The sequence below is a fragment of the Mus musculus genome, chromosome 1 (genome assembly GCF_000001635.26).
Source record: "Mus musculus strain C57BL/6J chromosome 1, GRCm38.p6 C57BL/6J".
NCBI lineage: Eukaryota > Metazoa > Chordata > Mammalia > Rodentia > Muridae > Mus > Mus musculus.
This window is the reverse complement of record NC_000067.6, coordinates 21,355,367-21,369,753: the sequence shown is the minus strand read 5'-3', so window position 1 is coordinate 21,369,753 and position 14,387 is coordinate 21,355,367. Positions and strand designations below refer to the sequence as shown.

Sequence of the window (14,387 nt, the reverse complement as noted above, 5' to 3'; positions counted from 1 at the left end):
TCCAAACTGCTGCTTTCCCAAAGCATTTACCAATGGAGGTCTGCGAAGTTATGAATACCAAGAATTCTCACAAAACCACAAAACAACCAAGCAACTGTCAAAGGAAACCTCGAGAAGTGAGGAACTTCCACAAAAGTCGTATCATTCATTGTGGTAATCCAAAGACTGCTCCCTGATTCCGGATGAAGCTCCAGGTCTCGATCCCTCAGAGGATGATCCCGGATCTGCAGTAGCATCATCTTGCCTGAGAAGGGAATGTAAGAGGAACAAGACATTCAGGAGGACATTGCAGGGGGGAGGGGGCATCATCCCACCCAAATCCCCCCATATAATCTATCCTGTCTTCCCACACCCTCACTGACATCATCCCATGAACCTATATGACTTTATACTGTCCTAGTCTATACTGCACTCTGTGTAATCTCTGGTTTACCAGATGACCCAGAGGCCCTTCAGGAGGTATGGTGCTTTACAGCTACTCCTAAAGAGGCATCAAAGCACTGGATTTCCTCCAGAAGTCCAGATTTCAATTCCCAGCAACCACTTGGTGGCTCATGAGACCATATGCCCTCTACTCGCAGGCAGCTGTACATGCAGATAGAGGACTCATATACATAAAGTAAATCTTCAAACAAAGAGGCACCATGGCCTCCACCAGGATCCTGTCAAAGATGCCTACCTTTAATTTGATCCAAATTGTTCTTACTCCCCACTTTTCTGATCATGTCCATCACCCACAGCCTTGCCTTAAGTGGCCCCACCACAGTGACTCGGGTTTGGCCTGTGGGTGTGAACCATCTTTCCAGCTGGATGAGGGTGTTGCTGTGGACCTCCAGGGTGTGAAGGTATTCATCATGAGGGCCTGTTCACAGAAGAGGTAATAGCACGCGTGAAACACCAGTACTTGGTTGGGGGTGGGGTGGGTAAACAGGAGGTCTTGAAGTTTAGATTCTAAGGTGATAGAAGGAAATTAAGATGAAGATAACAGCCACCTACCAAATATGTAGTCTTCCTTGTCCTCTTCCATGTCAAACACCAGTGGGCTGTGGAAGTAGTCAGGCACATTCCACCATCCCTTCCTGCGGAGGTCACTCATTCCTGTGTTCTGAAGGATCCTACTTGCCTTAGAACAAAGCAATTCCAGACAGCTTGTTGCTCCGTAGAAAGGCAGTTCTGGCTTTAGGAGCTATATATGTATGCTCACTCCCAAGGAACAAGCTTTGACCCACCTTAGGGAGGAGACTCAAATGCCTCTAAGTTCTCCCTTCGAAACTCCCTGTGATTACTCTTAGATAATCTGATTAGTCTTCACTTGAATGTCCAAACACCTAAAATTTTCTTCTTTATAATGTCAAAACTTCTGGAGCAGATCTACAGACCATGGAGTAGAGAAGTCGTTGGAGGCTGGGGAGGAATGAATGAGCTGGAGGAGGAAGATCTCTACATGGTTTTCCCTCCTTGAGACAGGACCTCATGTAGCCTTGGCTGCCCAGACCTCATTAAGTAGACCAGGCTGCTGGATCTCTCCAGGTGCTGAGATGAAAGGTGAGTGCCACCCCACCCCCACCCCCAAAAAAACAAAACCAAAAAAACACTCCTACTCCCTGAAAGGAGCTGACAGAAAGCTAAGAACCTTGAGAGGGCACTCAAGGAAAGCAGGCTTCAGTGAATCCTTGCAGTGCCCTGGGCAAGCTGAACACAGTTGCCTCAGGCTCCCTTCTGAAATTTCAGATAGTCCCTTGATTTATTTGGGGCTTTGTTTTTGGTTTTTGTTTGTTTGTTTGTTTTTATTTTGATTGCTTGTTTGTTCTTTTTTCTTTAATCTGGGTTTCACTAAAAAAAAAAAAAAAAAAAAACAGGCTGTGCTCAAGTTTGTCACCTTCCTTCCTGAGACTGTACAGCTAACTGTCAATTTGTCACCATGGCAGCAAGATGACATTAGCTTCTTTGGGTTTCTTTGTTTTGTTGGTTATTTTGGTTTGGTTTTTGTTGTTTTGAGTTTTTTTGTTGTTCTTGTTTGTTATGGTTTTGTTTGTTATGGTTTTGTTTGTTTGGTGCCAGTCTGGAACCCAGACCCCTTAGTTCTAAAATACTTCCCAGCCACTAAGATTCTCTATTTCAGGATGACTAATTTTGAACAGTTGTTTTGATCTCGACTCATTAAGAAACTTCACATCCAGGTGGTGGTGGTGCACGCCTTTAATCCCAGCACTTGGGAGGCAGAGGCAGGCAGATTTCTGAGTTCGAGGCCACCCTGGTCTACAGAGTGAGTTCCAGGACAGACAGGACTACAGAGAAACCCTGTCTAGAAAAAAGAAAGAAACTTGGGGTTGTTCACTGTTCATTTGTTTTATTGTGTGGAGGTGGGGTTCTTGGTGGCTCAGGCTGCTCTGGAACTCTTTAGATAGCACAGACTAGAGCTGCCTTCTTCATGTCTGTCACAGGCTTCTGAGAACTAGGATTAGTGATGTGTGTCTCTCCATCCTGCTTTATTGGAGGCAGGATTTCTCTGTGTAGCCCTGGCTGTCCTGGTCCTCCCTCTGTAGATGAGGCTGGCCTCAAATCAAGAGATCCACCTGCCTCTGCCTCCCTGTTGCTGGGATTAAAGGTGTGGGCCACTATCCCAGTCTTTGAAGAGTTATTTACATTTCAGAGGAAAGATCACTGGTTTCTTATCAGCCTACAGCTGTGAGCTCTTAGGATTTTATTCCTTCCACCTTTGTTCACGTTGTTGTTTGTTTTTTGCTTTCTCTATCTCTTTCTTTTTTCCTTCTTTCTTCTCTTTCAATATTTTTTCTTTTTCTTTTCCTTCAGAGTTCCCTTTTGGGTCCAGTGAGCTTTCAGGCTTTACAAGCGCATGGTTTTGAGCTACAGAAGTCCTGAGGCGTTTAGGACCTTTTTTTTTTTTTTTTTTTTTTTTTGATTTATTTATTTATTTATGTGAGTACACTGTATCTGTACAGATAATTGTGAGCCTTCATGTGGTTGTTGGGAATTGAATTTTTAGGACCTCTGCTCACTCTGGTCACTGTTTTCAGCTCTCTGGCTCCTGTCAACTCCACTTGCTCAGTCCCTGCTTGCTCAGGCCCAAAGATTTAGTCATCAATATACATAAGTATACTGTAGCTGACGTCAGAGGCACCAGAAAAGGACATCAAATCTCATTAGGAGTGGTTGTGAGCCACCATGTGTTTGCTGGGATTTGAACTTAGGACCTTTGTAAAAGCAGTCAGTGCTCTTACCCACTGAGCCATCTAGCTAGCCCAATAATGGGACTTTTAAATTCCTACTTTAGTGGCCAAGTGTGGTGGCTCACAGCTTTAATCCCAGCACCCAGGGGGCAGAGGCTGACAGATCTCTGAGTTCATAGCCACCCAGGTCTTCATAGTTTAAGGATTACCAGGATTGCATAGGGATACCCTGTCTGAAAACAAATTCATGCCAAACCCTTTCTGGTTCCCTTATTCATCTGCTAAACTCCTACTAGTTGCCTCCAAACTCTGAGACTACTCCCTCTGTGCATGTCAGGAACTCTGTGAGATTCCCTCTCAGTCTTCACCACGTTGCACCCTCTGTAGCCACAGAGGCAGGCACCCTGATAGGACCTGATCACCTGAGAGCCACCTCAGCACAGCTTACCTGGGAGCCTGAGAGCGATCCTGACTAAAACACGCACTGCTGTCAGATCAAATGGTCAAAGTTTCTTGGAGATTGATACCTGCAGCAACACAGAGTCAGGGTCCAAGAGACCTTCTTACTCCAAAGGACATAATGAAGCATCTAGAGAGACTGTCACTGTGGACAATATGAGACAGTGCTTAAATGGGATTCAGCTGATTATTTGAAAATCCTACTTTTCCTTTGCTTGGGTGTCATGTGGTCCCTTGCTGGCCTACATCTCATTGTATAGCTCAGAACTCTCTGAAACTCACAAAGCTCCCCCTCCCTTTCCTTTCACAGGCCTGGAATTCGAGTCATAGAACACCAGGCCCTGCCACAAACACTTATTCTTAGTACTATAAATAATCTAAGAGATCACAGTCTAGAGAACAAAACCAAGGCTCAGAATCATGTGCCCACCTGTATCTTTATTAGAACAAGTAGTAACAGATTAATCTTCAGGAAACTACAAGTATCAGCAAGAATTCCTAGAAGACAACTTTCTCTGTAAAAGACTTAAATGGACATCTGTTAAATCCGTGTTAGTTAAATCACATGCCCAGTAAATACTACCATGAACCAGTTTGATTTAAAATCTGTTTGCTACTGCCAGGTCACCCTGGAAGTAGTCTAGCCAGGTTCTCCTGCACTTTTAGAAACAATTTGCTTTAATCAGTTAGTCCTGGTTTAACACACCCTAAGTGGCTGTTGACAAGAAAGAAGCAATTACATCTTATTTCCACTCCCACCTTCTAGATTGTACCTCTTAGGAGACAATGTAGCCATTCCAGACCTTGGAGACTGCCTCGCATAGAAATTTGACCACTAGGTTGAATTAGTGAAGACAAAGAAAAGAGACCAACATCAAAGGCATTGCCTCTTACTTCAACATGTTTTATTAGAACTCTTTGCCAGAATCTTACACCTAGAAGTGTGTAATCTTACACCTTACACTGCTTGAGAGAGCCAGTGTGGTCCACCAATTCAAGCTTCCTTAATGATCTTTCACTTGTTTTCTCAAATTGATGAAGAACGTCTCCCACCTGCTGTTTTCCCAAAGCAGTTACCAAAGGAGATCTGTGAACTTATGAATACAAGGAATACTAACAGAATACTAACAGAACCACAAGCAACCAATTAACTGTCAAAGGACACATCAAGTAACTATGAACTACTATAGAAGTCCTGTCACGCAATCAGGAAACCAAATACTGCTCCCGGATTCTGGATGAAGCTCCAGGCCTTGCTCTGTCAGAGGATGAAGCAGGATATGGAGTAGCATCATCTTGCCTGAGAAGGGAATATAAGAGGAACAAAAGACATTGTAGGGAGGGTTAAAATATCAACCCACTCTGTTCCCCCCACATAATCCATTAATAACTGCCCACATCCTTACTGATTTCACCCCATAAACCAGTACGACTCTATGATCTCCATGTCTTTGCTACACTCTGTGTTAATATCTGGTTTACCAGCTAACTGAGAGGCCCTTCAGAATGTGTAGTGCTATGTATCTACTCCTAAAGAGGTATCAAAGCAGTAGCTTTCATCCAGAAGTCTGGATTTCAATTCCCAGCAACCACTTGGCGGCTCATGAGATCAGATGCCCTCTTCTGTTGAAAGAAACTAGTGGGGAAACCCCCACCCAATTCCCGATTTGGCGTGCACCCAAAAAAATCACGAAGGACCATCTCTTGATGTAATTACATGAGGACGTTTAATTATGGAGCTCCAGACCGACATGTATCCCACACAGGAGATAATGGATGTTGACCACTGTAGGCAGCCGCACGCCCAAAAGATGGCACCAACCTCTGGTACACGGGCGCTGTAAACAACGCCATTGAGCAGGTGCCAGCCCGAATCTGGTGCCAGCCCCTCCCGAGGGGGTGTTACATATCAAAGTGCCGACAGACTGATGAATCCCAGGAGGACACGTAGCTCTCACCAGTGCTGGGGTGTATATAAGCAGTCCACCCGGGGTTTCCGGGGTCCCTGTAGCATAGAGGTGTTCCTGAAATAAAGAAAGGCTGTTGAGAAGAATCCGACCGTGTTGCGTCTTTTCTTGATAGACAAGGTGAGCGCAACAAACTGGTGGCCCGTACGGGGACCCGAGGATCTCGTGGATTCAGAACTCTTCAGCTGAGGAACGGCGGTACCGGTAAGTCTCCCAAAATTGATCCCTGGTTAAAAGGAGGGATATGTTTCTCTTGCCCGTAGACCCAGTGTGGGTAGCTCTTAGTGTTTTCGTTTCGTTTTTTTGTAATTTCTGGCCTCTGCTTTTGTTTGATAGAAGCAGTTAAGGCAGGTCAGAAAATTCTCATGGAACAAAAAGAAAGTATGTCAGAGGAAGATAGGAAACACATAAGCAAAAGAAAGAAAAGGGGCGAAAAAGAGAGAGAAAGGGAAAAGGGAGGAAAGGAAAATTCAAAAGGAAAAGGAAATAGCGTGAAAGAAAAAGAAAAAGAAAGGGGAGGAAAAATAAAAATAATTAGTGATAAAGAAAAGGAAATAGTGAAGATATATCCCTCTCTAAAGGATTTAAATTTATCAAGCTCCGCTTCCAGTGACTCGGAGCTTAGTAAAGATGATGAAGCTGACCTAGAAGAAGAGGCAGCTCAATATGAGAGGGATAGATATGATCTGGATTGGCCATATAGAGCCAACCCGATGAAAAAGGGAGTATCGGTCAACAAAAGGCCAAAAAGAAGAAAAAGGAAAAAGAAAATAAATTAGAAAAGAAACGATTGTTTGTAGCACCTGACAAAGTTCAGATGGGAAATTTAGGAGAGTTCTTGAGTGCTCGAATTACTCCACATTTTATTACACCTCAAAAGATAGAATTGCGTAAAGATCATTTAAAAACATTAAACGATTTCCAGAAGTTGTTGGGAGATATAAATTGGATTCGTCCATATATGAGGCTATCAAATTTTGAATTAATCCCTCTTTTTGATATATTGAAGGGCGATCCACAGCTTTTGTCACCTCGTGCTCTCACCCCTGAGGCCAGAGTAGCATTAGAAAAGGTAGAAAGGTGTTTAGAAAAGGCCAAACTGTATAGATGGAAAGAGGGAGAGGACATCATCTTATGCATTTTGAAGACATTCCGTCAACCAACAGGAGTGTTGTGGCAGTCAGGTCCCCTATTGTGGATTTATCCTCATGTGTCTCCCAATAAAACCCTTGAATATTATCCCATTGCTGTAGCTCAATTAGCAATTTTGGGCATTAAATCGTGTATTCAACATTTTGGAGCACCCCCTCAGAAAATCATTACACCTTATAATGCTAATCAAATACAGATTCTAAGTTCTTTGATAGATGATTGGGCTCTATTGCGCTGTAGTTTTGATGGGGAATTAGGTAATCATTATCCCAAAGATCCTTTGCTACAATTTTTTAGTGAACATCCAGTGATTTTTTCCCCAAAGTCACAGCATCTAAACCCATATCGGGTGCATTGGACATTTATACAGATGGTTCTAAAACAGGTGTTGGTGCCTATGTAGTTAATTCTCAAAATCCCGTTCTTTTTCAATACAATCCTGGCATCCCACAACTTACTGAATGTAAAATTGTGTTGGAAGTATTCAAAGCTTTTAAAGAATCTTTTAATCTAGTCTCTGATTCGGCTTATGTAGTAAATGCAGTGCGTGCACTAGAAATTGCAGGACCCATTAGACCTACCAGCCCTGTGTGCACCATCTTATTAGAGTTACAAAAATTGATTTGGAAAAGAACACATAAATTCTTTATTCAACATATACGAGCTCACTCTACCTTGCCAGGCCCTATGGCAGAAAGAAATGCCTTAGTGGACGCTAGCACTCGCATGGAATTTATTTTTCATGCCACCCCACTGGAGCTTGCAAAAGACTTTCATCGAATGTATCATGTTCCTGCTGCCACACTTCAGCAGAAATTTGATATCTCTCGAGCCTCAGTACGAGATGTGGTGTTACAATGCCCATAGTGTGTACAATTTCACCACCCTCCTCATGTTGGTATTAACCCTCTCAGATTGCTTCCTCTAAAACTGTGGCAAATGGATGTTACTCATGTCCCATCATTTGGAAGATTAAAATATGTTCATGTTTCAATTGACACCTGTTCAGGTGTCATTTTTGCTTCCCCCATGTCTGGTGAAAAATCCCGCAACGTGGTTGGCCATTGCCTAGAAGCCTGGGCAGCTTGGGGAAGGCCAGATAGTTTAAAAACTGATAATGGCCCCGCATATACATCAAAATCATTCCAAACCTTTTGCAAAATAATGCAGGTTAGTCACTCTACTGGCCTTCCCTACAATCCACAGGGCCAAGGCATTGTGGAAAGAGCACATCGAACCTTAAAAGAACTCTTACAAAAACAAAAAGGGGGAATCGCCGATGGCCGGCCACCCAAAGAAAAATTATCTTTAGCCCTCTTTACTTTAAATTTTTTAATTCTGGATGAACATGGTCGTTCGGCTGCAGATAGGCATGCCATGACCTCGCCTATCCTTAAACAGGATGTCAAATGGAAAGATGTCCTAACTGAAAATGGTATGGCCCAGATCCCGTTATTTCAAGATCCAGGGGAGCTGTTTGTGTTTTTCCACAAAGTCAAGAACACCTGATTTGGGTACCAGAGAGGCTGACGCAAAAATTGCTCCCCCCGACAGAGATATAGATTATAATATTTCCGGAAGGACATGTTTTTTAGCAGAATGTTGGCAGGGTATACTGCTGTGGTTGTAAAGCTTCTCACCTTTGTGCCTATAGTAGATTTTGAAATGTTTGCCACCTATGCCCATTAGGTGCCCCTTGTATAAAGTTGTATAAACTAATTTCTCTCAGTCTCTTGAACAGATTCACCTCTTATCTGAATAGGAAATTGGTCGGCTAAAGTGGAGCAGTTGCTCAGAAAGCTGCTCCTCCAGATTGCAAAACTCAACAGCACTCGACTTGACCCTGTCACCTTGGGGGACTTCACCTCCTGGATCACCAATGCCTTCTCATTTTTTAAGGAATGGGCAGGAATTTTGGCCTGGGGAGCAGTGGTCCTCCTGGGTTGTGTCTTTTGTGTCTGGCAAACGAGAACACGCTCAGTACAAGGCAGTGGTGTACCAAGCATTGATGGCGATTAAAGAGGGCGTCTCCCCTGAAGTTTAGTTCCTCTTTTGTAGAGTTTGTCCTAAGTCATTTAGCAGTTACTGTCACACAGCACTGCGGTATCCAGAGATGGGCAACTTTCCTTATGCACAGACCAACCTAAGACACGGGGCCCAGTGGCGATAGGGTAACCCTAGGACGGGTAAGGCTGTGACATGAAAGGATCGACCTAAGACAGGAGCCGTAGCCTATGTACAGACTTGCCCAGACCTAGACTAGCATCATATTATTAAACAAAAAAGGGGGAGATGTAGGCAGCCGCACGCCCAAAAGATGGCGCTGACCTCCGGTATACCGGCGCTATAAACAACGCCATTGTGCAGGCGCCAGCCTGAATCTGGTGCCAGCCCCTCCCGAGGGGGTGTTACATATCAAAGTGCCGACAGACTGATGAATCCCAGGAGGACACATAGCTCTCCCCAGTGCTGGGGTGTATATAAGCAGTCCACCCGGAGTTTCCGGGGTCCCTGTAGCATCAAGGTGTTCCTGAAATAAAGAAAGGCTGTTGAGAAGAATCCGACCGTGTTGCGTCTTTTCTTGCTGGACAAGGTGAGCGCAACAGACCACAAAGCTTGAAAGCTAGGGGTTTTTATGGGGTAAGGGGCTTAGGGGTGTGGAATTCAGCATAGTGGCACACTATTGGCTTATTCAAACATTAACAGAAAGGGCATCAGGACTTTGTTCCTGTGGGCTGGGGGCTTATCTTTGTTCACATAGCAACCAGGTGATGTATGACTTTACCCGGCATCAAGAGGCAATAGACAGAGAGGAGTTTCTGGCCAGATGGTGTTGACTTAGATAATATAGCCCTGCTGGTCCTTGCATACCTTTTTATCTTTACAGTCAAGATGTTCTTAGGAAGGCCTTAACAACAGCCCTGCCCTGGCATGCCTGGGGGCTGTTCTGCTTTGTTCTCAGTCTCAGGCCAGGGCAGTGGGCTCCTCAACAACTCATAAGTTACAATATTTCATCTTCCTTCACTGTCAGGCAGCTGTACATGTTTTATTTATTTATTTATTTGGTTTTCTGAGACAGGATTTCTCTGTGTAGCCCTGGCTGTCCTGGAATTCACTTTGTAGCCCAGGCTGGCCTTGAAGTCAGAAATCTGCCTGCCTCTGCCTCCCAAGTGCTGGGATTAAAGGCATGTGCCACCACTGCCTGGCAGAGACCATTTATCTTTATTGAAGCCCTGGCTGTCCTGAGACTCACAGGGATCCTCCTGAATGCTAGGATTAAAGGTGTGCTTCCTTCAACATTCAGCCTTTCAAGCAAGGTCTGTGTGTTTATGATAAAGCATAAGTAAGCCACCTGTCCTGTGAGTTTTGCTTAAGCACTACAAGCCCTTTGGGGATTATGTTCCCCTTGTTCATCTTCATTTGCTGCTCCCTTTTTTATCCTGCTAAGGCTTTTTTGGACCAGAGACATAAGAGGTCAGCATTCAGTGTATGAAAACAGACGCTGTCCCCGAGGAGGGAGCAGTCACACTTACAGATTATCAAAAAATTTCCCAAATTTGTAGCATGTAACATTCCCAAGGTAGAGTGGGACAATAGAATTAATTTCTTAAATTATTGACTGGTGGCTGATCTAGTGCCTTCACTGATCAACTGAACTCTGAGGCCCTTCCCCTCTCTATGCAGAGGATCTAATCTCATGGGCAGGTAACCTGGAAAAAGCTATAAATAAAAATAATGTCCTTCTTTTCATGTGTGCCGGTTGGATTTCCCAACCAGATTCACTAGCTGAGAGTGACCCTCAGTATCAAAAGACCTCAATCTTTGTCATTCAGTACAGCTGCAGTGTGTTCGTTTTTAACCCACACATACTTAATACATACATACATATATATATATATATATATATACACACACATTTTTTTTTTTTTGGTTTTTCGAGATAGAATTTTTCTGTATAGCCCTGGCTGTCCTGGAACTCACTTTGTAGACCAGGCCAGCCTCGAAGTCAGAAATCTGCCTGCTTCTGCCTCCCAAGTACTGGAATTACAGGTATGTACCACCATACCAAGCTCAGATAATTGATTTTTAAATGTTCATCTTCGCTGGGCAGTGGTATATGCCTTTAATCCCAGCACTCTGGAGGCAGAGGTTGGTGGATCTCTGTAAATTTAAGGCCAAGCTTAAAGTGTACAGACAGAGTTCTGGGACAGTTAGGGGTACATAGATAAGCCCCACCCTGAAAACCATTTTTAAAAAATCATCTTCAAAGACCAGGTGGCCCAAGCATGCCTTTGATCCCAGTACTCACGAGGCAGAGGCAGGTGAATCCCTTATCCTCTCAGGTCCCCTCTTTGATGCAGTGTTCAGTGCATGCTAACGTGGGAAGTCACCAGAACACCTCCTGCTGCCTCCTACTGTTAGTGGCTTGCAAGCATTTTGATGCATACTGAGCTATCAAACCAGATATCTGCAAGGGAATGGATTGCTCACTGAGTACCATGCCATCCTCAAATACGATTCTGCTCATTACTAGGAAAATGAATGCTTCTATGAATACAACTCAAGGACAACAGCAGACATTTCGAAAACAAGGCCCAAAATCATGTCCCAAATCCATTATGGGAGTTTGTTGTCTTTACTATTAGCCCACTCCCAAAACTGTCCTGACTGACCAATAAGGTCACAGAAGCAGCCTTAAGTAAGAAAAAAGATCTTGCCTAACCATAGGCCAAGCACTTTCTATGCCCACCATGGAGCATTCCCTGAGGTTTGTAGGATCTCAGAAGAGACAAACTCTAGGTTGCCTTCCCTCGTTGTATTATTAGTATTGATTTAGAGGGTATCCAGGAGGCTTTTTTGACACAGGGTTGTCATGTATCTATGTTGATCTCAGGCTTTAGTTGATCCTCTGGGCTTAACTTCCCTTATGCTGTTGTTACAAGGATGCAGAACAATGCAAGCTATTTTGGCTTTGTTGAGACAAAGTCTGTCTATGGTTGGGAGACTGGTCAAGAAATTGAGATCTGGGCCTAGGCAGTGATGGTGCTCGCCTTTAATCCCATTGCTTAGGAAGCAGAGGCAGGTGGATATCTGAGTTGGAAACCAGTCTGGTCCACACAGAGCAAGTTCCAGGACAGCCAGGTTACTAAAGGGAGAAGTCTTGTTTCATGAAACAAACAGACAACAAAAACAACGAAATCAAGATCCTATTTTGGCTCATACCTTTAATCCTGGCATTTAGAACGCAGAGGTAGGAAGAGCCTGAGTTTGGGGATAGTGTGCTCTACATAGAGAGTTAATGTACATCCAGTGTTACACAGAGAGACTCTATATCAAAAAAGGGTGAAGGGAAGACAGACAGTGACGGAGATATCCTCTTCCCTCAGCTTCTAGTGTGTTGGAAGTATAAACAGATTCCCCTACCACCATGCCCTGTTCCTTGGAACCATCAGAACTGTAGCTCTCACTGAGCAGATTAAAAGGTTTCACCTGCAACCCTGCTTCTATCTCCTTCCCATTCCTAAACTCAAAAACCTTTCTGACTATGGGAGACTAATTCTGAAAGCTCAGTCAATCACAGAACTGAAATCTGTCCTCAAAGTCCTTGCAGGGAGTGGAGCAGATGATAAGATGTATGTACAAGACTAGGAGAGACTCCTCCATAAGCAGCCCCACAGGACCCCAGCAGGGAGGAACCCCACAGGAGGCCTCAGCATCCTGCCCTCAGCTCAGAATGACTGTGACAGATGCCTACAGTTGAAAAAGTTAACTTTATCAAACTTCATTTTAGAGTCCAGTTTAGAAACAAATCCATCCTATCCTCTGCTTTTCTCGTGACATCATATCCTCTTCTCAGCTGGCATCAGCTGCAGCATACAGCATGTCATCGTCATTGTCATTGGGATAAAAATATAGCCTGACCAGGAGATGTGCCTTCTACAAGTAAGACAAGCACTTGGGAAACTGAGGCAGGAAGCCCATGAGTTTAAGCCTAAGTCCAGCCTAGATAATGTAGTCAGGTCATACACAGTCCAAGAAGGGTAAAGACTAAAAGCAGAAGGAGTGAATGAAAAGTTTGTGGTTATTGATAGCCCAACCCCATTCAGGATATGGAACCTATTAGCCCTTCCTCAAAGCACTTATGAAAAGAGGCCAACATGGATCCATGGCTATATGGTAGAAGAAACTAGCTGAAATCCAAGACATACAAACAGCAACAGCCATGAGCAGAGGAACATGATGGTCTATGAACTCTTGACCTGGAGAAAGCTTCAACTCCTTGACTCCATCCTCAAGCTCTCAGGCTCTGTCACGCTCTGCTGGGACACTTTCAGGGGCAAACTGCTTAGTGTCCACAAGATGGTGACCAGAGGATCAGCACATTTCTTTAATTACACTGGGACACAGGAAGGAGACAGGAAACATTTCTCCCAAATACAGAAGAAATGTACTTTTCCAACACTTCATTAAACCAATGCCATGCCAAATGCATAATTCCTGAAGTATTGATATCACAGTGTGTGATCAGATTAGTCAAAACCATGCCCATTCCTGACTGAATCTGAGACAGTCCATTAGACCCACCCTACTAACACTATTCTTACTAGGCTAGTTTTTGTTTGGTGATGCATGCCCTTAACTTATCACTTGAGAGACAGAGCCAGGATGATGTCTGTGAGTTCAAGGCCAGCCTGAACTAGATACTGAGTTCGTGCACAGCCACAGCTTCATAGGGAGACCATGTCTCAGAAAAAAAAAAAAAAATAAAAGAAATAAAGAAAGAGTGAAATAGTGGGGCAGATGTAGAGATGGCTCTGCCATTAGTAATACTGGATACTCTTCCAAAAGGATCCAGGCTCAATTCCTAATACCCACACAATAGCTCACAATTTTTTGTTTTGTTTTATTTTTTGTTTTTCGAGACAGGGTTTCTCTGTGTAGGTCTGGCTATCCTGGAACTCACTCTCTAAGACGAGGCTGGCCTTGGACTCAGAAATCCACCTGCCTCTGCCTCCCAAGTGCTGGGATTAAAGGCATGCACCACCACTGCCTGGCTAAGCTCACAATTTTCTAAGTCCAGTTTCATGGTATCTGAACGGGTCCCAGTAGAGGGTGACAGAGTCTGAGAGCTTGAGGATAGATTCAAGGAGTTGATGCTTTATCCAGGCCAAAATATCATAGACCATACTCACATGAACTTGCATGCAGGCAAAACACCAATGAACGTAAAATAAAAATAAATCATTTTTTAACATTTCAAAGACAGAAAGAAACCAGAAAATAATCAAAAAAAAAATGGAATATATCAGGTTCAGTTACTATTCTGAAACCAAAAAATCAAATTGTTCAATTACTGACCAAGGAAAGTGGGTGACTATGTTGGTAGCTTCAGACCAGTCTAAATCAACCATCTCAGGACACTCCCCTATGGTTATACTCTGCTCAGGACACTGCTCAGAACAGTGTAGCCTTGCTAGACCCTGAAGACAAGGTCTTGCCCAGAAATTCTACTAGTTTGTATTAGTGAAGACAAAAAAAAGAGACCAACATCAAAGGCATTGCCTATTACTTCAACATGTTTTATTAGAACTCTGACAGATTCTTACAACTAGAAGTG

General features: G+C 43.7%; 1 protein-coding gene across 1 annotated transcript; it reads right to left on the bottom strand.

Annotated features, from left to right (window-relative positions):
• Positions 1 to 10: 10 nt before the first annotated feature.
• Khdc1c (KH domain containing 1C) lies at positions 11 to 1,423 on the bottom strand. The gene is made up of 3 exons (NM_001033904.1): positions 997 to 1,423; positions 680 to 862; positions 11 to 244 (listed from the first exon to the last, which is right to left on the bottom strand). Exons 1-3 carry the CDS (start codon positions 1,094 to 1,096, stop codon positions 27 to 29), a joined length of 501 nt encoding a protein of 166 aa, NP_001029076.1. The 5' UTR covers positions 1,097 to 1,423; the 3' UTR covers positions 11 to 26.
• Positions 1,424 to 14,387: the final 12,964 nt, after the last annotated feature.